The following is a 26,601-nucleotide window of genomic DNA, read 5'->3' on the forward strand; positions in this document are numbered from 1 at the left end:
TTATGATCACCAGGGGCCTAAGTGATCACATTTGTATCAACTATTTAGTAGATTCTGATATTAAAGGGGCTCTATCAGCAAAATCATGCTGATAGAGCCCCACATATGCGGGAATAGCCTTGAAAAAGGCTATTCAGGCACCGTACATGTTATATTAAACTCCCCTCCCCCGTTTTCAAATAAAACCCTAAAACAGAATGTGATAAACTTACCGAACGTGCACGGTGGGCGGGCATTCAGGGTGCGCCGTCTTCTTCATCCACGCCTCCTCTTCCTGCATTGTCCTCGGGTCCCGTCGAAGTAGCATGCTGCTTCTACTACGGCTAATGCGCATGCGCCCAGGCCATTTTTTTTAAGCAAATGTCAGTTCGCGAGCGCCGGAGGAGGACGGGACCCGAGGACATCGGAGGAAGAAGAGGCGTGGATGAAGAAGACAGCGCACCCTGAATGCCCGCCCACCGTGCACATTCGGTAAGTTTATCACATTCTGTTTTAGGTTTTTATTTTAAAACGGGAGGGGGGAGTTTAATATAACATGTACGGTGCCTGAATAGCCTTTTTAAAGGCTATTCACGCATATGTGGGGCTCTAGCAGTATGATTTTGCTGATAGAGCCCCTTTAATAAAACTAATTAACCCAGGCTATGTTGGCTGAGAAGACGCAGAAGGTGGCCTATGTAGGGTTGGGACTTGTCTACAGATTTTGAGGTCCAATTACTTCTCTAATAATACTAATTCTAATTCTATATAAAGATCCCTTTACCAGCCTTGTAATATAGTATTCATTGCTAGACCCGAGCCCTGTATTACCCCCGCACCAGCGGGCTGCCGGTGTCTATTATATATGCTGTACATTAACCTGCACCGGATCCTGGCAGCTTGCATAGATGATGTTATTTTTAGCTCATTAAGTTATTGAACGTGTTAGTTTTCCACCCTACTTCTGTTTTTTAATGTGTCAAAATCAATACTAGAAAGTCAGTGACAGAATGCAGGAGTACGGTAACACATTCACTTCTCAGTGATTTAAGCTGAATCTGTTTCATTTAACTCTTCACGTGTCAGCTTAAACACTCATATAGTTGTAGAGATTGATTGAGAAAGTCTCTTTTTACCTATGATAGCCAAAAAAGTGTACTCATGGACTACTAAGACTAATACATAAGACCCAGTGGGCCCTCTGTTGACTTTCCGAAGGGGCGTCCAATGGTGCGTTCCAATGAGCAGGCCCTATAGGAATCGATGTCATCGGAACAGAACACATCGGAAGCCTCCATATAGGTGAGTACATGGCGGAATACACTCGGATGTCAATGAGTGCAAAAATCGCACCACATTTATCAAACCACATGCGCTCGGCGATGAAGGACTTACCGTCCAGGAGACCTGGATAGTGGTAGGGGAAAGGACCACAGGATTGTGCAGGCGAACAATCACATCCCCAAGCTCCTTCTGGACTTGCCGGTGATCCACACCTTGAACGGTTGGACTTATATCTGGTAAACACAATTACAGAATAGTTAGAAAATAGCACAATTCCCTCCATGTCATTGAGTCTTCTGGGAAAGAATTGGAATTTCTGATGGATTATTCAGAAGAAACAGCTCAGGTTATGGATCAATTCGATAAAATGGAAAATGGAGAAAAGCTCGGGCTACACGACGGTGGAACCTGTCTAGACGGCCGATATCGAATGATAAGACATGAGCAAACTTTTTTAGCAAACTGGAAGCTTTCCTTTCCTATTTCCTGTAAGATGATTGCTTTCTATATATACAATGTACCGACCGTAAATACAATGTACTGTATAATGGTCATGGAACGGAACGCGTGACTTATGGGATTTCCTGAAATTCTAAATGAGATCACTGGACTTAACTGGAACTGGTCACCATGATGGGATCTTCTATATTCATTATATGTGTACAAATAGGCGGTAGATGTGACTTAGTAACTAGCTTCTCCTTGGGTCTTCTTACCCATTATAAGAGAGCTTATGTAGCGCAGCCACTGGAAGCCCCAAAGAGAATGACTCCCGCTTCCAAATAACGATGGTCACCCTTGACCGGCACATATACAGAATGCAATATTGGCCAGGACCCTGGTGACTCTTTCTCTTTAAGGCCAGGACTAGATAGTGGGTTTTTCCCAGAGGCAGTATGGTAGCATTGTGTAATCCATCATTTATGAGGACCGTCCACCACTGCGTCGGGTCACCTTAATATATTTATTACAAGTAACCTTAATCTTCATAGTTAAAAAAAAAAGGAGATTTTACCCACAAATATTCAGTATTTCTTATAACAACCTTCTATACACCTGCACTCATTGAGTAGACTCTTGTATCAGTGAAGGGTCTCTTCTAAAGTTGTCTTTTAATTATCAAAATTACTGAATCGTGACCTGATTCCTGTCTGAATTAGCTGACAGCCCAATGGCTTCCTTATACGATAATAACTGGTGATGCCAACTAATGTACACGACAGCTTCTAGTGAAAATCACCATATTGCATCCTATTACCAATGTATGCATCACCTATCTATCTATCTATCTATCTATCTATCTCCTATCTATCTATCTATCTATCTATCTATCTATCTATCTATCTCCTATCTATCTATCTCTCATATCTATCTATCTATCTATCTATCTATCTATCTATCTATCTATCTATCTCCTATCTATTATCTATCGATCGATCTATCTATCTATCTATCTATCTATCTATCTATCTATCTATCTATCTATCTATCTCTATCTCCTATCTATCTATCTATCTATCTATCTATCTATCTATCTATCTCATATCTATCTATCTATCTCCTATCTATCTATGCATCTATCTATCTATCTATCTATCTCCTATCTATCTATCTATCTATCTATCTATCTATCTATCTATCTATCTATCTATCTCTATCTCCTATCTATCTATCTATCTATCTATCTATCTATCTATCTCATATCTATCTATCTCCTATCTATCTATGCATCTATCTATCTATCTATCTATCTATCTCATATCTATCTATCTATCTATCTCCTATCTATCTATGCATCTATCTATCTATCTATCTATCTATCTATCTATCTCCTATCTATCTATCTATCTATCTATCTATCTATCTCCTATCTATCTATCTATCTATCTATCTATCTCCTATCTATCTATCTATCTATCTATCTATCTATCTATCTCCTATCTATCTATCTATCTATCTATCTCCTATCTATCTATCTATCTATCTATCTATCTCCTATCTATCTATCTATCTATCTATCTATCTATCTATCATCTATCTATCTATCTCCTATCAATCAATCTATCTATCTATCTATCTATCTATCTATCTATCTATCTCCTATCATCTATCTATCTCCTATCTATCTATCTATCTATCTATCTATCTATCTATCTATCTATCTATCTCCTATCTATCTATCTATCTATCTATCTATCTATCTATCTATCTATCTCCTATCTATCTATCTATCTATCTATCTATCTATCTATCTCCTATCATCTATCTATCTCCTATCTATCTATCTATCTATCTATCTATCTATCTATCTTCTATCTATCTATCTATCTATCTATCTCCTATCTATCTATCTATCTATCTATCTATCTATCTATCTCCTATCTATCTATCTATCTATCTATCTATCTATCTATCTATCTATCTCCTATCTATCTATCTATCTATCTATCATCTATCTATCTATCTATCTATCTATCTCCTATCAATCTATCTATCTATCTATCTATCTATCTATCTCCTATCATCTATCTATCTCCTATCTATCTATCTATCTATCTATCTATCTCCTATCTATCTATCTATCTATCTATCTATCTATCTATCTATCTATCTCCTATCATCTATCTATCTCCTATCTATCTATCTATCTATCTATCTATCTATCTATCTCCTATCTATCTATCTATCTATCTATCTATCTAGCTATCAATCATCTATCTATCTATCTATCTATCTATCTATCTATCTCCTATCTATCTATCTATCTATCTATCTATCTATCATCTATCTATCTATCTATCTATCTATCTATCTATCTCCTATCTATCTATCTATCTATCTATCTATCTATCTATCTATCTCCTATCTATCTATCTATCTATCTATCTATCTATCTATCATCTCTCTATCTCCTATCTATCTTATCTATCTATCTATCTATATCTATCTATCTATCTATCTATCTATCTATCTATCTATCTATCTATCTATCTCCTATCTATCTATTATCTATCTATCTATCTATCTATCTATCTATCTACCTAATATCTATCTATCTATCTATCTATCTATCTATCTATCTATCTATCTCTCTATCCATCTCACATCTCCAGAATCTGTGTTTCTCCACATGTAGTATACGTTCTCATTACCTTGCGTTCTCACTGGGTCTGACATCGGGCTCGGATCACTAAGACCTTCAGCATTGATAGCTCTCACCATGAAGAGATATATTGTGTTTGGTCGGAGCCCTTTCACGGTATACAGCGTGGTCTTCACATGATTTGCTACTGTCTGCCAACTATTGCTGACAGATTGGCTGCAGAAAATAAAAATACTGTGTCAAAACTTTTAATCATTCCGACAACATTTTCAGACAGAAGAGATAAGCGTCTACGTGATGTGTGTACTGTATCTGAGAACGATTAGCCATCGACCTGGGGGAAGGAAATGTCTGGAGCATATTAATAGCTGGAACTAATACTCTCAGCCGCGGTGGAGTATAGCATGCCGAATATTAGGTGTCATTTATTGAATGTCATCGCCCTGAATTAAATGTCGCTGAATTAACTTATAAAGGTTTTACTGAATTTACCCCATAGACTAAACTTCTATCAGCTCTCTACAAACACCTCTGTAATGGAGCTTTATGGACTCAAGATTGTCATTTGGCGCAGCTCACCTGATCACCATATACATTATATTTACTTGGAATCCTTCTGCGTTATCTTAAAGTCTTCATCTGGCCCACTAAAGGTTTCACAATAAATGTAGAATCCATAATTGGAATATCTGATGGCCTAATATTTCCAGCATGGCCTCCATTTTATTGTTGCAAAATGACCACCAGGCTCTCAGACTCTTCTATGTACAATTTACTAGACTCAGTAGTCGGAGACGCGCCCACTATTCTCAACTGGACCATGTATGAGTAGGGGGAGTGTCTTAGACTACTCTATGCACATGGTCTGAAACACCAGTAGCCCCAGCTCCCGTTCTTGGATACACCAACAGAGAACAGGGGGATATGTTTCAATTTACCAAATTGCACAGAATAGTCTTAGACACTCCCACTTGCTCTCCGATGGAACAGTCGAGAACAGTTGGATTGTCTCAGACTACTCTGTGCACACTCTGCTTTGACAACTTGGAAACACCCAGTATTGGAGTGGCCCACCAGGGGACCAGAGGATTCTCCAGTGAGACAGGCTCTAAAATGATAAGGCACCCAAATTTGAAGTGCACTATGGTCTTTTTCCCAAGTGGTTTTTAGAGGAATATTTTTATCTGGTGGGCCCACGGATCTTCAGTCCAACACTGGAGACACAACTAGCCCCAGCTCCACATTGAACAGGGGAAAATATCTTAATATACCAAAGCACAATGTGCACAGAATAGTCTAGGGCACTCCCACTTGTTCTACGATGGACCAGTTCTCGCAGGGGGATTGTCTCAGACTATTCTGTGCACACTAAGCATTGACAATATGGAGACACCCAATGGTAGAGTGGCCAACGAGAATACCAGCGAATCTTCCAGTGGGCCCAGGTTCTAACACAGTAATGGTCCAGTTGAAGGCACCGAAATTGGAAGAGTACTAAGATCTATTTTCAGGTGGTTGGCAGGTTGGCCCCCAGAAAAATGTTATCTGTATCTGGTGCGACACTGAAGACACCAGTAGCCCCAGCTCCTGTTCTTAAATACACCAGCAGAGAACACAGAAGTATCTCAGACTATCAATGTACCATATGCACAGAATAGTCTCGGATAGTCCCACTTGCTCTTGAATGGACCATTTGAAAGTAGAGTGTTTCAGACACTTTGTATATAGAGTACACTGAGAGGCTGGTGGACCTTTTACAGAAATCTATCCATTGCACATCTATCTATCTATCTATCTATCTATCTATCTATCCATCCATCCATCCATCCATTGCACATCTATCTATCTATCTATTTTCCAGTTGTATGTTATATGGAAAATGATGGCGTTACAAGCCTTGCACGGGTTTCTTTCGCACTCCACACTCACATTGAAGATCATTAAGAAGTCTCGGTCTACTGTTGATTCATGCTAATGTCTAGTAAATGCAGGCAGTGGTGCGTGTACGGTACTTCCAAGCTAACAGTATATGTATCTAAGAACAAGCATCTGTCAGGATGTCACCGAGACGCTGGCTGCTTACGGAAGTATTAAATAACAATTACCATAACTGGAGGAAGATGGATGACTGTGGCAACTACCTGATCTGGAGAATCCTGTCATCTGACATAGTAGAATTCAGCTTACTTGGCTACTTGAGGTTTTTAAAAATGATGCCACATATCTTAAGTATATACCTAGGAAGAATTGGGCTTAAAGACAAGTCAGTAAAGGGGTAATGCCATGCTGGACCATGGTACAAATGTAGCCTAGAAGGATTTGTCAGATACATTTCAGTAGGTTTGTCCTTACTCTTCTACCTTCTACCTAAGACATTGTGGCCTTTGGTTGTTTGACATTCAATACACATAGATACATTTCAGATGAACCTCCTTAGAGAGGAACCTGGAAAGGAATTTAAGGTGGTGGTCTTCCATCCAAGAGTATTCCCCAAATCCTGGTTCTGTTGATTCCTCAGCAGAAACTCAAAGCAAAGCTCCAGCTTTGAGTTTGCTTGCTGGTTAGCCTCACATACAATGGGGCTAACCAGCTTGAACCTTGAAACAGAAATTCTGCAGAAGATCGAACTGGATGCTGTCAATATTCCCTTAATTTGGTGGAATAGGCCAAACCACCTGAATCGTTCTGAGTTTTCCCAACAACAGGTGTCAAAAAAAGGAGGGTCGGGCATGTTGGATTTCCATCACGCCTGATGCGTTTGTTGTACTAGAGACAAGCCATCAGTGCATATGTCAGGAGGGGGCTTATCCCATCTCCCCACACATGTATGGTCAGCTAAGCCAAACCATGGCCACCTCCATATAAAGATGTCTTCTGTCTCCTGAGAACATTAGACAAGATTCTTACCCCATAGAAATATAGGAAATAGATACTCTAAACACAAATCTAACTTACCTGAAGGCTTCTATGACATAAGATGTCACAGGCAGGACTCCCGGAGTGCCCAGCTGCCATGATAATGTAACGCTATTCTTACTGACATCCGTAACTTGAGGTTTGGATGGTGAACCAGGCAAGTCATTTATATCATAGGTCTTGCTGACAGTGGCTCCAGCAGATTCTATGGTGAAGTAGAGAAATATCAGACACACATTCCGAATCATACTACAATGTATCATTATGTATCATTATGGTCACAATATTCTCATACCTGTCACTTCCAAAACTGAGCTCCATGTCGTTTCACCACTGGAACTTGTAGCAACACACGTGTAAGTGCCAGAATCGGTCGTCTGTAAAAAGGCAATTTAATTGGTAAAACAAATTTTTTAGAAAACCTAATTATATCACTTTTTATTTTCAGGTTTTATTGTATTTTTAATTCTATTTTCTGTCCATGATTATGGGGGTGGCCATTTTTTTTATTATTAAACGTAGATTGCGAGCCCCATATAGGGATCACAACGTACATTTTTGTCTTTGTAGAATGGGAGGAAATCCACGCAGACACGGGGAGAACATACAAACTAATTGCAGGATTCGAACCCAGGACTCCAGTGCAGCAGTGCTAACCACTGAGCCACCGTATTGCCCCTTGGAGGTGACCATTTTGTCTCAGCCTCTCCTCTGCTCTGTTAACAGCATTTAGTGTTATGTTTTACAGCATAGTGAAAGCCATAAGCAGCAATGGTCTGGATCCGATTCATTGAGGGCTATGGGCAAGATTTCTAGGCATGTTCTGTACAGGGAGCGGGAGAAGATACTGTGACATCATCTATTGTCAGTATTGGATGCCATGATGGCTGTTATGTCATGTTATCTATAGAGGTGTTAACGTCTATTGTAATTCAGTAAGTTTTGTCTGTGATGTAAATGAGATGACTGCTGCAAAGAAATCCCCTAAAGATTTGTCAGGAGCCAGACTACAATTAGGCTTAGTGGAATAATAATAATAATAATAATAATAATAATAATAATAATAATAATACATATTACAATTTAAAAAGATTACATTAAGATATTAAAATATAGATTATATATATATATATATATATATATATATATATACTAGCATTGCCCCACGACTTCATCTGTGGGTTGGTGTTGGTACTAAGCCGTGTATGGTGAGTCAAGTGTTGTTGTGTAAGATATGTGGTGTCCTTCCCCGGGCCGTGTCCCTGTGCGCTCCGACCTACCGCTTGCCCCCTCTCTCCCCCGCGCCTCTCTCCCTTTCCTACCGCCCCGTAACCTAGCCCTTCCTCGCCTATGCCTCTTCTCCCCACTCTGGGCCCCCAGCCCCCGTTGCTATTCCCACATGCCCATTCCCCAACCCCTCCTCGTGTGCCCTCTGGGCCAACCCTGCGTGTTCCTGCCCCCCTCCCCCACACCCCTCCCTCCGCGTGTTTTCCCTCCCCCTCCTTCTGTGCGTCTTGCCCCCCTCCCTTCGCGCTTCTTGCCCCCCCTCCGCACTTCTATCCCCCCCCACTCCCTCCGTTCATCTTGAACTCAACCCCCCGCTCACCCTGTGCCCATAGTGTACCTGTTTGGCACGTGCGGAGCCCAAAAGCAAGCCGACATGTTTGCTTGTGTCTGGGCCGCGGAGGAGACGCCATTTTATTCACTCCGGCTGCCTCATATATAGCTCCGCCCACAGTATAGCGGGAGCCTATCAGACCGCGGCTGGAGGACCTGAGATGATGTCATCTCAGGTCCTTCAGCCTACACTGAACATGACGTTTTTGCTCGCCCCGATGTTGGATAGGATTGTAACCAGCCTATGTTCTATTCCCGATGCCATTCTATGTAGGTGTGAAATTTCATGCAAATCCGTTCAGCCGTTTTTGCGTGATTGAGGAACAAACATCCAAACACACAAACTTTCACTTTTCTCATATTAGTAGGATATATTATTGTAGCAGGGTCACCATTACCGCCATTGATTGACTATAGAGGTCATACGCCACTGTGACCGCATGTGTGATTGGTAGACCAAGACGTGCAGAGGGTTTTTTTTTTTTTACACAACAGTCTGATCTCCCAGGACAGAGAGCTGGGCCAAAAATAGAGACTGGACCCCCAGAAGAAGGTTTTTGGAGGGCTCCATAGCTAAATAACATGTTCTCTAAGGAACCGTAGTTCTTCATGGCCATATGTAATATACCCTGGATCATCACAATTTAATGATCCTATATAAAAAAAAAAAAATATTTAATTACAAAAAAAAAAAAAAAGAGTCTCCAGTAAATTCTAAAATCCCTTAAAATGTTGACAGATTATAAAGTAATTCAATAATTGAGCCGTATTTCCCTTTTTTCCAATCTGTTAAGCGCGCTTCTCCTTGACCAAGGGCACCAGCCAGCCTCCATTTTTCAGTAAAATACAGATAATTTTTGGTGAGTGACTCAGAGTGCACGGAGAGTTTAGAGACATCTTTTATAAATCCCGGTCTATCACTCTTATCTTGTTCATCATTTCAGCCGATTGTGGAGAATATTTAGTAGAGGAGCGGCGCACGTTCTTAGAGATGACTCGGGATCACTGAGCTCCCACCTTGAAGAGCTGCTTTTCCGCAAACTCCTTGGGATCTTGCCTATTGAAGCGCACTATTTAATCCAGCAGTACAATAAAAATGCATTAACCTTTGTGGTCAGATCCTGCCTTCAGTATTGAGTGGGAGGCTAAATTGTTTACTCAAGGAGTGCTGACATTCATTTTTTTAATAAATTCCATTTTGTTCCAAGGAAGTTAATAATTAATTTATGGTCAGCGACAGACAGCGGCGGACATAAACCTCGGAGTATTTCATATTGTCACTGCTGTATGACTGTATTGCGAGACGTGTCTGTACTGTATGGACGTGGTGCTGTACATATAGAGGCCAACTATAATGGGGAATTACTAAATGCAAACTATAGAGTACATATATTCAAATGGAAAGATATAAATGCAAAATGTAACAGATGAAATAGGTAAAATATTATAAAAGGGACAAAGTATAATGAGGATGGGCTGCAATACCAAGCACAACCACTGGACTATATGTGGCGCTGTGCTTGCTAAGTAGTACTGTGGTTTCTTCATACAGCTGATCAGATCCGGGTGTTTGACCCCCAACAATTTGGTATTGATTACCTATCGCAGGGAAGGGTTAGTAAAGGTTTTTTTTTTTTTCTGTTTTCCAGCCTTTTTGGCCAATATGACAATGTGTACAGCTAAAAGGGTTATAGGATAGAGGAGAGAAGCTGAGCTCTGTGATATATAGGGTTATATGATAGAGGAGAGAAGCTGAGCTCTGTGATATATAGGGTTATATGATAGAGGAGAGAAGCTGAGCTCTGTGATATATAGGGTTATAGGATAGAGGAGAGAAGCTGAGCTCTGTGATATATAGGGTTATATGATAGAGGAGAGAAGCTGAGCTCTGTGATATATAGGGTTATATGATAGAGGAGAGAAGCTGAGCTCTGTGATATATAGGGATATATGATATAGGAGAGAAGCTGAGCTCTGTGATATATAGGTTATATGATAGAGGAGAGAAGCTGAGCTCTGTGATATATAGGTTATATGATAGAGGAGAGAAGCTGAGCTCTGTGATATATAGGGTTATATGATAGAGGAGAGAAGCTGAGCTCTGTGATATATAGGGTTATAGGATAGAGGAGAGAAGCTGAGCTCTGTGATATATAGGGTTATATGATAGAGGAGAGAAGCTGAGCTCTGTGATATATAGGGTTATATGATAGAGGAGAGAAGCTGAGCTCTGTGATATATAGGGTTATATGATAGAGGAGAGAAGCTGAGCTCTGTGATATATAGGGTTATATGATAGAGGAGAGAAGCTGAGCTCTGTGATATATAGGGTTATATGATAGAGGAGAGAAGCTGAGCTGTGTGATATATAGGGTTATATGATAGAGGAGAGAAGCTGAGCTCTGTGATATATAGGGTTATATTATAGAGGAGAGAAGCTGAGCTCTGTGATATATAGGGATATAGGATAGAGGGGAGAAGCTGAGCTCTGTGATATATAGGGTTATATGATAGAGGAGAGAAGCTGAGCTCTGTGATATATAGGGTTATATGATAGAGGAGAGAAGCTGAGCTGTGTGATATATAGGGATATATGATATAGGAGAGAAGCTGAGCTCTGTGATATATAGGTTATATGATAGAGGAGAGAAGCTGAGCTCTGTGATATATAGGGTTATATGATAGAGGAGAGAAGCTGAGCTCTGTGATATATAGGGTTATATGATAGAGGAGAGAAGCTGAGCTCTGTGATATATAGGGTTATATGATAGAGGAGAGAAGCTGAGCTGTGTGATATATAGGGTTATATGATAGAGGAGAGAAGCTGAGCTCTGTGATATATAGGTTATATGATAGAGGAGAGAAGCTGAGCTCTGTGATATATAGGGATATATGATATAGGAGAGAAGCTGAGCTCTGTGATATATAGGTTATATGATAGAGGAGAGAAGCTGAGCTCTGTGATATATAGGTTATATGATAGAGGAGAGAAGCTGAGCTCTGTGATATATAGGGTTATATGATAGAGGAGAGAAGCTGAGCTCTGTGATATATAGGGTTATAGGATAGAGGAGAGAAGCTGAGCTCTGTGATATATAGGGTTATATGATAGAGGAGAGAAGCTGAGCTCTGTGATATATAGGGTTATATGATAGAGGAGAGAAGCTGAGCTCTGTGATATATAGGGTTATATGATAGAGGAGAGAAGCTGAGCTCTGTGATATATAGGGTTATATGATAGAGGAGAGAAGCTGAGCTCTGTGATATATAGGGTTATATGATAGAGGAGAGAAGCTGAGCTGTGTGATATATAGGGTTATATGATAGAGGAGAGAAGCTGAGCTCTGTGATATATAGGGTTATATTATAGAGGAGAGAAGCTGAGCTCTGTGATATATAGGGATATAGGATAGAGGGGAGAAGCTGAGCTCTGTGATATATAGGGTTATATGATAGAGGAGAGAAGCTGAGCTCTGTGATATATAGGGTTATATGATAGAGGAGAGAAGCTGCACTCTGCTGTATAAGGTTTATATGATTTTGAGTAGGGTTTCTGGGTAAATTCTGCAGGACTCCTAGGTCGGTCAGTGACAGTGCTGCTCACCCCACCCATACACACAGGTGAAGTTGTTTCCGTATTTCTGTCATTTTCTTACCTTCAGAGATTTAATCTGCAGTGATCCTTTATCGAGGATGGATAGTCTTGTATCTCGCCCCATAAAGTTAAATCCTTCCTTTAGCCAGCTTATGACTGGCATAGGATCACCCGTTGCCTTGCATTTGAGCAATGCCGTCCCATCTACTGCCAATGTCTGGTTGGCGGGGCCTTGTAGTATAATCGGCGGGGGTCTGTCTGTTAAAACTAAAAAAGAAGAAAACCATTAACGTGAATCCAAATATATTCAATACTATACAATGTAATATCTGCACATTAAGATGCAAAACAATAGTGGGCTAAATGTTGACATAACGTTCAATGGATACTGATGGATGTCTCTGGTATCGCCGGTATCTGTAGTCTTGGATTGAGTTCTTTAATGAGCTGGACATTGACTTAGAGTACTTTTCTTATTGTAGGGGAGCATGAGGAGTCATATTGGGGATTTCTTAGAAAGTGATATCCTATTGGTGCCATCACAACCCTACGCCTTGTAAAGAAGGTCCTTGTCCATTTACTCAACCCCTTCTACCATGCCATGGAACCACAATTCCCCAAACCCCATTCACATGCCTACTCGGCTCAACCAACCCATATGATCTGAATGGGGAGAGGGTAGAAATCCATTTCCAACCCTTTTGGCGGGGGTTTATCTTCTCCGAGATCAAAAGAATCGGGCATGTTGAAATCCAACGGTTCAATCTTTCATTCCCTTGATATCAGGGGAAAGTTCACTGCTTGGCCGGTCCATTGGTTGGCAGTAGGGTTGAGCAATCGGAGATCGGACCGATCGTGATTGGAATTCCGATCCCGATCTTTTCCAGTGGGATCGATGTCGGAGGCTATCTCAAAATCGGCTCAACCTTACTCATGTATATATCATTAATAGGGTTGAGCAATCAGGGTCGGTAAAGATTGGATCCGGATCGGCGATCGAGTAAATTTCACGATCGGCTGGAAAATGATTGAAAATCGAATTTTAAAAAACGATCCTGAAATCTCAAGATCGGCTCAACCCTAGTTAGCAGGTTCTCTCGAAATTGGTATAATTTTTATGTGTATGGACAACTTTAGGGTTAACTAGAATTGGGGTCCGCCCTTGATACCATAACACCCCCTACCTATGATGGAGCCATAAATTTTGCTTATTCTCAAAAATTTCAAAAATAAATCCATCCATATGTAAGTAACACGTAGCGCCCTTATGATGGATATGTTACTGTACACCGTGCCCTTTATGTCCGTTTTATGAGTACGTAAATTAGAAGTGTGAAGCAGGCTATTAGGTTTATGGCAATCCGCGGGTCATTTGCATATTTCTGGATACCTCATGTCATTTATTTTAATGGCCTAAATGGTTGGCATTAAATGAGTTGGATCAATAACAGATTAAAAGTCTTTTTTTATCAGAAATCTCGGCACGGGAGGGGGGGGGGGTTGTGTCCGATACAGGTTTCCATGACATTGAGGTCAGAGGTTAAATGAACACTTAGAAGTTGCAGTGAGGTGTGAACATCCATACTGCCACCAAAACTGCGACCAGTCAGCCCTCATTTCAACAACCTTCAATTGTTTTATTGCCCTGATCTCTAAAATGTACTCCTGACTCCAAATCTATTTTCTGCATTTACTCTGTAACCTGGTGCAGCAGGAATCACTATTACGGTTCACTGTGACTTCATTGATAAATGACATTTGCGATAATTCAGTAGTGTATGAACTGGAGTCCTCAAAATCTATTATATCGAGAGTATAAAAGAAAAAAAAGTCAAGTTGAAGATGGCTGCATGCTGTTTTAACTAGTTAAGAGTCAAGATAAACTTGGTTACATCTGTAGTTATGGGGAAATCAAATGTAACTATACAATACTGGTGTCTTCTATATGGTAATGGTGATATACTGGGTCTGGTGACAGTAACCTATCTATCTGCAGGGCTGGGAGGATATGCTGGTTCTGGTGACACTAACCTATCTATCTGCAGGGCTGGGGTGATATGCTGGGTCTGGTGACAGTAACCTATCTATCTGCAGGGCTGGGGTGATATGCTGGTTCTGGTGACAGTAACCTATCTATCTGCAGGGCTGGGGTGATATGCTGGGTCTGGTGACAGTAACCTATCTATCTGCAGGGCTGGGGTGATATGCTGGTTCTGGTGACAGTAACCTGTCTATCTGCAGGGCTGGGGTGATATGCTGGTTCTGGTGACACTAACCTATCTATCTGCAGGGCTGGGGTGATATGCTGGGTCTGGTGACAGTAACCTATCTATCTGCAGGGCTGGGGTGATATGCTGGTTCTGGTGACACTAACCTATCTATCTGCAGGGCTGGGGTGATATGCTGGTACTGGTGACACTAACCTATCTATCTGCAGGACTGGGGTGATATGCTGGTTCTGGTGACAGTAACCTATCTATCTGCAGGACTGGGGTGATATGCTGGTTCTGGTGACAGTAACCTATCTATCTGCAGGGCTGGGGTGATATGCTGGTTCTGGTGACAGTAACCTATCTATCTGCAGGGCTGGGGTGATATGCTGGTTCTGGTGACAGTAACCTATCTATCTGCAGGACTGGGGTGATATGCTGGTTCTGGTGACAGTAACCTATCTATCTGCAGGGCTGGGGTGATATGCTGGTTCTGGTGACACTAACCTATCTATCTGCAGGGCTGGGGTGATATGCTGGTCCTGGTGACACTAACCTATCTATCTGCAGGACTGGGGTGATATGCTGGTTCTGGTGACAGTAACCTATCTGTCTGCAGGACTGGGGTGATATACTGGTTCTGGTGACACTAACCTATCTATCTGCAGGGCTGGGGTGATATGCTGGGTCTGGTGACACTAACCTATCTATCTGCAGGGCTGGGGTGATATGCTGGGTCTGGTGACACTAACCTATCTATCTGCAGGGCTGGGAGGATATGCTGGTTCTGGTGACACTAACCTATCTATCTGCAGGGCTGGGGTGATATGCTGGGTCTGGTGACAGTAACCTATCTATCTGCAGGGCTGGGGTGATATGCTGGTTCTGGTGACAGTAACCTATCTATCTGCAGGGCTGGGGTGATATGCTGGTTCTGGTGACAGTAACCTATCTATCTGTAGAGCTGGGGTGATATGCTGGTTCTGGTGACAGTAACCTGTCTATCTGCAGGGCTGGGGTGATATGCTGGTTCTGGTGACACTAACCTATCTATCTGCAGGGCTGGGGTGATATGCTGGGTCTGGTGACAGTAACCTATCTATCTGCAGGGCTGGGGTGATATGCTGGTTCTGGTGACACTAACCTATCTATCTGCAGGGCTGGGGTGATATGCTGGTACTGGTGACACTAACCTATCTATCTGCAGGACTGGGGTGATATGCTGGTTCTGGTGACAGTAACCTATCTATCTGCAGGACTGGGGTGATATGCTGGTTCTGGTGACAGTAACCTATCTATCTGCAGGGCTGGGGTGATATGCTGGTTCTGGTGACAGTAACCTATCTATCTGCAGGGCTGGGGTGATATGCTGGTTCTGGTGACAGTAACCTATCTATCTGCAGGACTGGGGTGATATGCTGGTTCTGGTGACACTAACCTATCTATCTGCAGGGCTGGGGTGATATGCTGGGTCTGGTGACACTAACCTATCTATCTGCAGGACTGGGGTGATATGCTGGTTCTGGTGACAGTAACCTATCTATCTGCAGGGCTGGGGTGATATGCTGGTTCTGGTGACAGTAACCTATCTATCTGCAGGACTGGGGTGATATGCTGGTTCTGGTGACACTAACCTATCTATCTGCAGGGCTGGGGTGATATGCTGGGTCTGGTGACACTAACCTATCTATCTGCAGGGCTGGGGTGATATGCTGGTTCTGGTGACACTAACCTATCTATCTATCTATCTATCTGTAGAGCTGGGGTGATATGCTGGTTCTGGTGACAGTAACCTATCTATCTGCAGGGCTGGGGTGATATGCTGGTTCTGGTGACACTAACCTATCTATCTGCAGGGCTGGGGTGATATGCTGGGTCTGGTGACAGTAACCTATCTATCTGCAGGGCTGGGGTGATATGCTGGGTCTGGTGACAGTAACCTATCTATCTGCAGGGCTGGGGTGATATGCTGGTTCTGGTGACAATAACCTATCTATCTGCAGGACTGGGGTGATATGCTGGTTCTGGTGACAGTAACCTATCTATCTGCAGGGCAGGGTGATATGCTGGTTCTGGTGACACTAACCTATCTATCTGCAGGGCTGGGGTGATATGCTGGTCCTGGTGACACTAACCTATCTATCTGCAGGGCTGGGGTGATATGCTGGTTCTGGTGACACTAACCTATCTATCTGCAGGGCTGGGGTGATATGCTGGTCCTGGTGACAGTAACCTATCTATCTGCAGGACTGGGGTGATATGCTGGTTCTGGTGACAGTAACCTATCTGTCTGCAGGACTGGGGTGATATACTGGTTCTGGTGACACTAACCTATCTATCTGCAGGGCTGGGGTGATATGCTGGGTCTGGTGACACTAACCTATCTATCTGCAGGGCTGGGGTGATATGCTGGTTCTGGTGACAGTAACCTATCTATCTACAGGACTGGGGTGATATACTGGTTCTGGTGACACTAACCTATCTATCTGCAGGGCTGGGGTGATATGCTGGGTCTGGTGACACTAACCTATCTATCTGCAGGGCTGGGGTGATATGCTGGGTCTGGTGACAGTAACCTATCTATCTGCAGGGCTGGGGTGATATGCTGGTTCTGGTGACAGTAACCTATCTATCTGCAGGGCTGGGGTGATATGCTGGTTCTGGTGACAGTAACCTATCTATCTGCAGGGCTGGGGTGATATGCTGGTTCTGGTGACAGTAACCTATCTATCTGTAGAGCTGGGGTGATATGCTGGTTCTGGTGACAGTAACCTGTCTATCTGCAGGGCTGGGGTGATATGCTGGTTCTGGTGACAGTAACCTATCTATCTGCAGGGCTGGGGTGATATGCTGGTTCTGGTGACACTAACCTATCTATCTGCAGGGCTGGGGTGATATGCTGGGTCTGGTGACAGTAACCTATCCCCCATTTGCATAATATTTTACAATACGCCGTGAACTCCGAATCAACCTCGTGCTCCGTCCAAATATAATTTAGAGCCTATCACTACAGACCCAAGCGGGATATGATGTATGCAAATACTTAGTCAAATGTAATCTGTTGTGTGTATGAATAATTCTGCAAATAAAGCCGAGTGCGGCCCCTCCATAAATACACATAACGCGCCCCCGTAACTAGTTAAACAATACATAGCTATTACGCGGCCAGCGGCTAAAAATAAGATGCATTATGAGCGGCCTTTGGATATTTATGCAAATATCATTGCGGGTAATTACGGGAAATGTAATCTTTCTGCTTTTTGAGTACTTTAAAAGTTAAAGGAAGCATGAAAACCCGCATAGATTATCCATCCCCTCCCCCGACATTTACAATGTAACACGAAAATCACACAGCTCCTTACAATGCTGTAACCTCGGCCGAATCACAGTCGTTGCTGTATTGTTACAGATACGCTGCATCCTTTTACTAGCAACACAAAGAATTTCTCATCACGGGTATCCTTGAACCCAGCTTGCTCCTTGCAGTAAATCTACTCTGTACCAGCAGGTGCAACTATTAACAGCTCAATGGTCTGGGAGCCAATGTTTATCTCTTGTGTTTGTTCCAATCACAGCTCCTGCCCCGAGTCACCTCCATGCCACCGACAGATATTGAAAAATATTGCCTTCCCATTAATTGAGAGACCTTTTAATCTGCTCAGTAATTTCAGTTGCACAAAAATGCATCATTTTGTCAGAGAGAAAATGGCCAAGTGCGGAAGCAATTAGAGATCCGGCTAAGAAAGTGCAAACATTAGAACAGTGTAATGCTCTGGATACAAGGCGCAGGAATGTGTGGTCTAATAGGGATTCCATGAAAAAAGTAGAACAAAAAGAATGGATTGTAACAGGGTCTAGTTAAAGGGGGTGCACAGGTGGCAATTGCACTTAGGTCATGGGGCCAAAGGGGAGCAGTGCCTTTGCCATGGTACCAGAGAAGAGCATGGTGCTAGAGGGGTGCAATACCTGGGTTATGGTGCCAGAGGGGAGCGGTGCCTTTTCCATGGTACCAGAAGGGAGCATGGTGCTAGAGGGGTGCAATACCTGGGTCATGGTGCCAGAGGGGAGCGGTGCCTGGGTCATGGTGCCAGAGGGGGGCAGTGCCAAGGTTATGATGCCAGAGGGGAGCGGTGCCTGGGTCATGGTGCCAGAGGGGAGCATGGTGCTAGAGGGGTGCAATACCTGGGTTATGGTTCCAGAGGGGAGCGGTGCCTGGGTCATGGTGCCAGAGGGGAGCATGGTGCTAGAGGGGTGCAATACCTGGGTCATGATGCGAGAGGGGAGCAGTGACAAGGCTATGATGCCAGAGGGGCACAGTGCCTGGGTCACGGTGCCAGAGAGGCGAAGTGCCTGGGTCACAATGCCAGAGGGGTGCAGTATCTGTGTCATGGTGTCAGAGGGGAGCGGTGCCTGGGTCATGGTGCCAGAGAGGATCAGTACCTGATTCATGGTGCCAGAGGGGAGCAGTACCTGGTTCATGGTGCCAGAGGAGAGCAGTTCCTGAGTCATGGTGCCAGAGGGGCGCAGAGTGTGGGTTGTGGTGCTAGAGGGGAGCAGTGCCAAGGCTATGATGCCAGAGGGGCACAGTGCCTGGGTCATGGTGCCAGAGGGGCATAGTACCTGAGTCATGGTGCTAGAGGGGAGCTGTGGCTGGGTTATGGTGCCAGAGGGGAGTAATGTTAATCTCAATTAGTCACATTATGTTAGGATAAGCTTAAATTGGGAGGGGTCTAACTTTAAGAACCTCCAAAGATCTTAAAGGAGCGTACTGTTAATCAATGGTATGCCTTATTCACTGGGATAACAGGTTGATAGATGGGGTCTGACCAATGAAACTGCCACCGATCACCAAAACAATAGACTGGTGGTCGAGCATGCTCACTATCACTCCCTTTAAAGCCTATGGGACTGGTTATTGGACATTGTATTTAACACATTAGTCATATAGACTTTAAGAATGCTCAACCATCTCTCCATTTCTGTTTGGTGAGGTCCGAAGGGTGGTATACAACAGTAGCAGTTACTACTAGGCCCTGCAAGTTGCGAGGGAGCCAAAGGGCCACATAAAATATGTTACAACTCTACAGACTTTGCACTGGGGCCCAGGAGTTTGAAGTTACACCGCATAATGAGGGTCCCAGTGGTCGTACCACCACTAATTCAGCAGTTACCCCCTATCCAATGGGTAATAAATAACTTGTTTTGACCATTCTATCTCTTTAACTAGCATTGCAATAAACAGCGCCACTTCAGGCTAAAGTGGGTACTACATTAGGTTCCCGCCTACTAGCAACAGAATATATATCAATGTGTGAAAGTATCTTCATATTCTCAAACACTTCTTAAAATATCTTGCCCCCATTAGTTCTATAAGGGGCTCTTCACCACCCAAGTATCTTTTTTATGTATCCAAACACACAAGAGAAGACGACAATCTATTATATGGCATTGAGTAACAGAGTTGGAACAGAATTTTGGCATTATTTATGAAAACAAGACCCCAAATGTTAAGGGACAGTGCGCTGACAGGGTTTAATCTGTTCTGTATATAATGTGCAGTCACCATATAATTTCCAGCAGTGACGGCAGGAATGGACATACTGCACGCGATGAGGGTTTTTTTTTTTCTTACAGGTCATGGACGCTCACAGATTGACAGCAACCATGTAAACTCACCGTCAGTAACTTCCAGCTGGGCCTTTGCCAATATGCTTCCAGCTACTGTCAGAGCCTGGCAAATGTAGTAGCCGGCGTCTGAACGTTGGATGTTGGCGATGGTCAGGTCTCCAGTCGGGGACACGGAGTATCTACTATTGGGTTGTGGTTGATTCGGGAAAAGCAGATTCTATTGAAAAATCACAAAAAAAACAAAGAAAGAGAATTATCCGAGTGTTATGGAAAAAACAACAACGGCCGCTCGTTTAATAATTCTGACTGTAAATGTAATTGAAAACATCAATATTTGTAAGAAAGTAATAATTTGTGGAACGTTTACAAGCATCTGCCGCACTCCAATTGTTCTCATAAGATGAAACATATGTTTATTTGGAGGGAAGACAGCGAGACTTGTACTTGCTTCATTTATTGATCAAGGGGAAATGTTTTATATTAACTGCACTATTAGAATTCATTATCGAGGTTTAATACATTCATTTGTAACATGAAGTGTGTAATATCTACCTCATGTAATTCTATCTATCTATCTATCTATCTATCTATCTATCTATCTATCTATCCATCCACCCACCCCATAGCTATCATCTATCTATCTATCTATCTATCTATCTATCTATCTATTATCTATCTATCTATCTATCTATCTATCTATCTATCTATCTATCTCATATCTATCTATCTATCTATCTATCTATCTATTATCTATCTATCTATCTATCTATCTATCTCATATCTATCTATCTATCTATCTATCTATTATCTATCTATCTATCTATCTATCTATCTATCTATCTCATATCTATCTATCTATCTATCTATCTATCTATCTATCTATCTATCATCTATCTATCCATCCACCCACCCCATAGCTATGTCCTATCTATCTATCTATCTATCTATCTATCTATCTATCTATCTATCTCCTATCTATCTATCTATCTATCTATCTATCTATCTATCTATTTATCTATCTATCTATCATCTCCTATCTATCTATCTATCTATCTATCTATCTATCTCTCTCTCTCTCTCTCTCTCTCTCTCTCTCTATCTATCTATCTCCTATCTATCTATCTATCTATCTATCTATCTATCTCCTATTTATCTATCTATCTATCTATCTCCTATCTATCTATCTATCTATCTATCTATCTATCTCCTATCTATCTATCTATCTATCTATCTATCTATCTATCTATCTCCTATCTATCTATCTATCTATCTATCTATCTATCTCCTATCTATCTATCTATCTATCTATCTATCTATCTATCTATCTATCTCCTATTTATCTATCTATCTATCTATCTCCTATCTATCTATCTATCTCCTATCTATCTATCTATCTATCTATCTATCTCCTATCTATCTATCTATCTATCTATCTATCTATCTATCTATCTATCATCTATCTATCTATCTATCTATCTATCTATCTGTGTAGTGTTACTTACTAACAAGTCTGTAGCACTTATGAATAATTATCTTTATACTATTTTATAAAAACATGTATGATTAAAAATAAACAAAAACTAATAGAATATTCCCCAGTGAATGCTGACACAGCGATGATACTTTAATGATTCACTGTTTCCTAGATAAATGACTATTTCCTGAATCCTACAAGTAATTATTTTATACATTCATTAAATTACGAGAGCACTTCATGGAAATGTTACCTAACACGGAATAACATCTAGAATATAAACCTGTCTAGACATCCATACTGCAGGCCACCGGCTGCCATGACATGCTGGGATTTGTAGTTACACAGAGCGTCCCCTATAGGAGGCTTTATACACACACAGTCATGTGCACTATATGGCGGCACATAGAGACTTTGTCTATGGTTGCTGGGTGTGATTTCTACTATCATTGTATTACGGCTTCCATATGGACGGGGCCTAATGGATGTGTTAAATGACTAGTGAGATCCTAATTAATTCCCCAAAAATTGCTAATGAAATTAAATGACGGACAAAGAGTTCATCCCCCCCCCCTTACAATGCATCAGTCTTACATAAGACCAATGGACGAGTATTAAATTGAGTATTAACACCGTTCAATTAAGCTAAATGACTTTAATCCTCCAAATAATGTGATAGGTTAATGAGAATCTCTTCTCCTTATAATGAAGTGATGGATGTCCACTTTACCGGATTCGCGTGTCCCACTACTGAGCCACTTTACATAAACATTAGCACACGCGACCGAATGGCAGCTGACTCCGCATAGCTTACTGTCATCCCAGGGTCTTATATTCCCTATTCATGCAGAATTATGGAACCCACCGGGGATAACAACTTGTAACCCTGGAGTTTATATTCTATTGAAAGCTATAGAATGGTAAGGACATGAATAGGTTAATTTAAAGGGAACTTGACACATTGTCATCTGCAGGCGGTATGTTATACAGCAAGAGGAGCTGAGCAGATTGACATGTCGTTTTATCAGAAAGGGCTCAGTATAACTCGTCATTCATTGATATGAACCCTTACTCGTCCCTGGCTCAGGAGTCCAGTGGGCGGTCCTACTGAGCCTATCCTGCATATAGAGACAATTGTCAGACCACCTACTGGACTCCTAAGCCAAGACTGAATGAAAACTTTGATCAATGCAGTACGAGTTATACTGATTTTTCCTATAAAACTACTATATATATATATATATATATATATATATATATATATATATATATATATATAGATCAATATTAGATATGAACGCATTGGATATGGAATGGGATTGGTTTGTAACAAATTTTCTAGATTTGGCAGATCCCAAGATTATAGAGGTTCGCTACCAATGAGCAACTTTTAGGCAACCTTACCCTGCAACTACTTCCTTATATCAGTAAATGGAGTTGCGTTGCAACCACGAATTTGGCAAAAAAAGTTGGACGATAGTTGACATTTTTGTGACTAAATGTTGCAGTCATGGCACCCTCTGGATCGTAACGTTACTCCATTCACTAACATGAGTGAAGGAGTTGAAGACAACAGCAATCTTTGGTTGCGGCTAAAGTCGCCTTGTGGCCCTAGCCTTGTACTTGGGAGCCTATGCGTAGAAGAGTCCCAATGATATTAGAGAACGTGCAACAGGCCCATGAGGGGTGAAGGAAGGTTTTTTAGGACTCCTTTTATTATACTCTGGGTAGAACCTGAGTATAGCGCCACTCTTGCCCATAGGCTATGCTTGGTATTGCAGCTCAACCACATTGATTTCAATGAGTTTGAGCTACAATCCTGACTATAACCCATACACGATTGTCGTGATTTGACTCTAACAGAATGGATTTTTGGCTTCCATCACCACGGTGTATGACAGATCCTTATTTCTTCTGCTACGTTGAAATATTATACACACTTTGCCATGCCAAACATATTAGTTCATAGGGAAGCTTACAACAATTGCTGTAATATTGATTGACAATTGTTCTAGGTCTATTAGGATCTCCATAGACATACCGTCAATGGTGGTGGGCTAGGGTTTCCGAAAAATATCTATCATCAGGATTAGGCTCTGGGATGCAAAAAGCTGATGGATTGCTGCGGTTTAATGATCATTTCTACCTCCTCGTACATAGTAAATGGCACTGAAGCCACTAAAACATCTCCCCTACCGAGGTGTAATAGCACCGCAGTAATGGAGGATCGGGTTGCCATTAAATGGCTTCAGAGACTTCTTCCATCCAGTCCAATTTGTCTCTTTTGAAAGATGATTCTTCACATCGCCCTACACCAGAGCCCTTACATTGTCCGTCAGGATGGGTTATCAATCTACGACAATCAGCAATATCATATTGATTTTTTTTTAGGTTTTGATAAAAAATCACATTGCCCCCAATGCTTACAGGAGGTTGTGTATTGAAATGTGTGATAAACTGCCGTGTCCTATCGTGATAAGGGGGCTATTCTTCATTTCCTTCCAATGGAAGGAAATTCCAATGCAATGATACAAAGTTTTGGGGTTGTAAGGATCCAAAATACTCCAAATCCATGTAGAAAACTGGAATGAGGATTCCAAAATAAAGAGTAGATTGGATTCAGGAAAACTAGAGCAATTGTGAGAATGTAGAAGATACTTGTGAATGGCAGATTGTGTGTTCATGGTACTTGACGCTTGGGAAAAACGCAATAAAACACGCTTTCTTACACTTACAGAAGTCCTCCAGTAAAAAAAATACTAATAAAACATTGTCCAGTTTGGAAATGAGACTGTGTGTAGTGTAACATTAGTGAATAAGTTATAGTTTTATAGTAAAGTTATGTGCTCCCCTCTGGAGCATCCTCCTCTTTGTTGTCCATAGTGTTTCCTGTACGAATATGAGATCGAACTAACAATGCGGGTCTATTAGAGTTTCAATTTGACTACTGTAGACTCACATTGACAGCTTGACCTCCTGTTCTTACAGGAAACATTGTATGCATCACAAGAGCAGAGAGGAGATCAGTGCTCCAGAGGGGAGCACATAACTCGACAATAAAGTTGTTGGATTTCAACATGTCACGTTCCTTTAACTCAAAGAAGATATAAAAAAATCAGCTAGAAATGTCCAGTGGCAACTTATTTCCTTCTTTATCTCAGACATATTGGTTTCCATAACATTTTTCCAGTTTTTTTTTCACAAACATAGATATTCACTTTAAAACAAATATAATTTGATAGATCTGACCCACAACTATGTAATTTTTTTTTTACAGTAGTTCAAAGGTTGAGTGTCACATTTGATTGAGGAAGAAGACCGCCTTAACCTTACCTGACTTCCTTCCTTTTGCCAAAAGACAGCAGGCTGAGGATTTCCTTTGGTTTCACAAGGGAATGTCACAGTCCGACCCTGAGCTACGATCTGATCGCGGGGTCGCACCACAAACTGAGGAGGAGCTGGGAATATACAAAAACATCCAGTTGGGAAATCTTGAATTCAAGTTACACATTAATACAATGTATGACATTTGCTACTAGCACCTAACTTTTTGAGTTTAGTTACACTGTTTGATCGTTTGGCTACCAACCAAGCCAATCTGGCTGCAGAACGTTTCAGTAATTTGTCCAGCCTTGAAAAAGCATACCCATTGTAGAGATAATGGTGAAAGGCCGGGGTTATCCTAAATCAACAATCAGGCTCCTACTTTTTTCCCAAAAATTTTTTGAAAGATTTTACTCTTTTCAAAAAAGTGGGTTGGGCTTAGTGTGAGGGGGTGGGTCCTACCGTTGGCATAGATTAGATTGGGTTTTTTTTGTCAATAACCAAATATTATTATCCAGTTTGAATCTGATAATCCAGATGTGTCCACCCTTGAATTCGTTTAGGCAGTCCAAGTTGTCATAAAAGTCAATTCAATGGAATTTTGCAAAAAGTTAACCTTGAAAAGCTACAATTTGCAACACAACCTCTGAATGGCCACTTTGTGATATAATATCATATAGCAATATTGTCTTGAAAAGGTGATCATCTTGTGACTTGCATATCTGGACATGTACAGCCAAGAGGTAAGGAAGGACACAGCTGTAAATTTGTTGCAACGTCATTTGGCATGTAACCACTGGGAGCAAATGATAGGCCGTGTGTTGCTTGTGATTTTACGTGGGGCTGATAGATAAACAGACAGGTAGCCCCAAAGAATCAAACGACAGATTGAGCTTATCTCTGTATACAGTATTGTGCAAAAATTGGAAATATTGGAAAAGTAAGAACACGTTCCAAAATATAAGCGTTAATCGTTTATTTTTACCAGTTAACAATGAAGCGAACTGTAAATCCCATCAATATTTGGTGTGACCATTGCCCCTTGGAGGCCGAGTCCTAGAAGTCATGATATGGCCCCTACAGAGCCCTGATCTCCATCATCCAGTCTGTCTGGGATTGCATGAACAGAGAGAAGGATTGGAGCAAGCCTACATCCACAGAAGACCCGTGCTTAGTTCTCCAAGATGGCGGCAAGTAACAAGGAGAACCGATGGAAGGCAAAGGGCAAAGGTCACACCAAAGAGTTCTCTATTTGTCTCATTAGCTATTTTGCAAATCATTCTGACTTTTTAACATTGTATCTTTTGCACATTACTGTGTATTATTTTTATGATATCATGAGTATCGATAGAATAAATATGGAATATACTCCCCCAAAAAATGATGACCCTCTCCCCGCACCATTAGAAGTCTATGAATTCAGCACAGGACAAATTACCTTTCATCTTTTCCTATCACCGCTTCCTTGCTA

The 26,601-nt window shown here is 41.6% G+C and overlaps 1 protein-coding gene across 17 annotated transcripts in view; it reads right to left on the reverse strand.

Annotated features, from left to right (window-relative positions):
• Positions 1 to 26,601, reverse strand: part of ROBO2 (roundabout guidance receptor 2) — an 878,643-nt gene that overhangs the window by 85,317 nt on the left and 766,725 nt on the right. For all 17 annotated transcript variants that reach the window (XM_075263390.1, XM_075263397.1, XM_075263392.1 and 14 more), the window contains 7 exons: positions 25,140 to 25,264; positions 20,381 to 20,549; positions 12,556 to 12,761; positions 7,578 to 7,659; positions 7,322 to 7,487; positions 4,416 to 4,582; positions 1,375 to 1,496 (listed from right to left, as the gene is read on the reverse strand). In XM_075263390.1, the coding sequence (XP_075119491.1) occupies positions 1,375 to 1,496; positions 4,416 to 4,582; positions 7,322 to 7,487; positions 7,578 to 7,659; positions 12,556 to 12,761; positions 20,381 to 20,549; positions 25,140 to 25,264 (1,037 nt within the window). The remainder of the gene's footprint in view (positions 1 to 1,374; positions 1,497 to 4,415; positions 4,583 to 7,321; positions 7,488 to 7,577; positions 7,660 to 12,555; positions 12,762 to 20,380; positions 20,550 to 25,139; positions 25,265 to 26,601) is intronic.

Source organism: Leptodactylus fuscus, chromosome 2, assembly GCF_031893055.1.
Source record: "Leptodactylus fuscus isolate aLepFus1 chromosome 2, aLepFus1.hap2, whole genome shotgun sequence".
Taxonomy (NCBI): Eukaryota; Metazoa; Chordata; class Amphibia; order Anura; family Leptodactylidae; genus Leptodactylus; species Leptodactylus fuscus.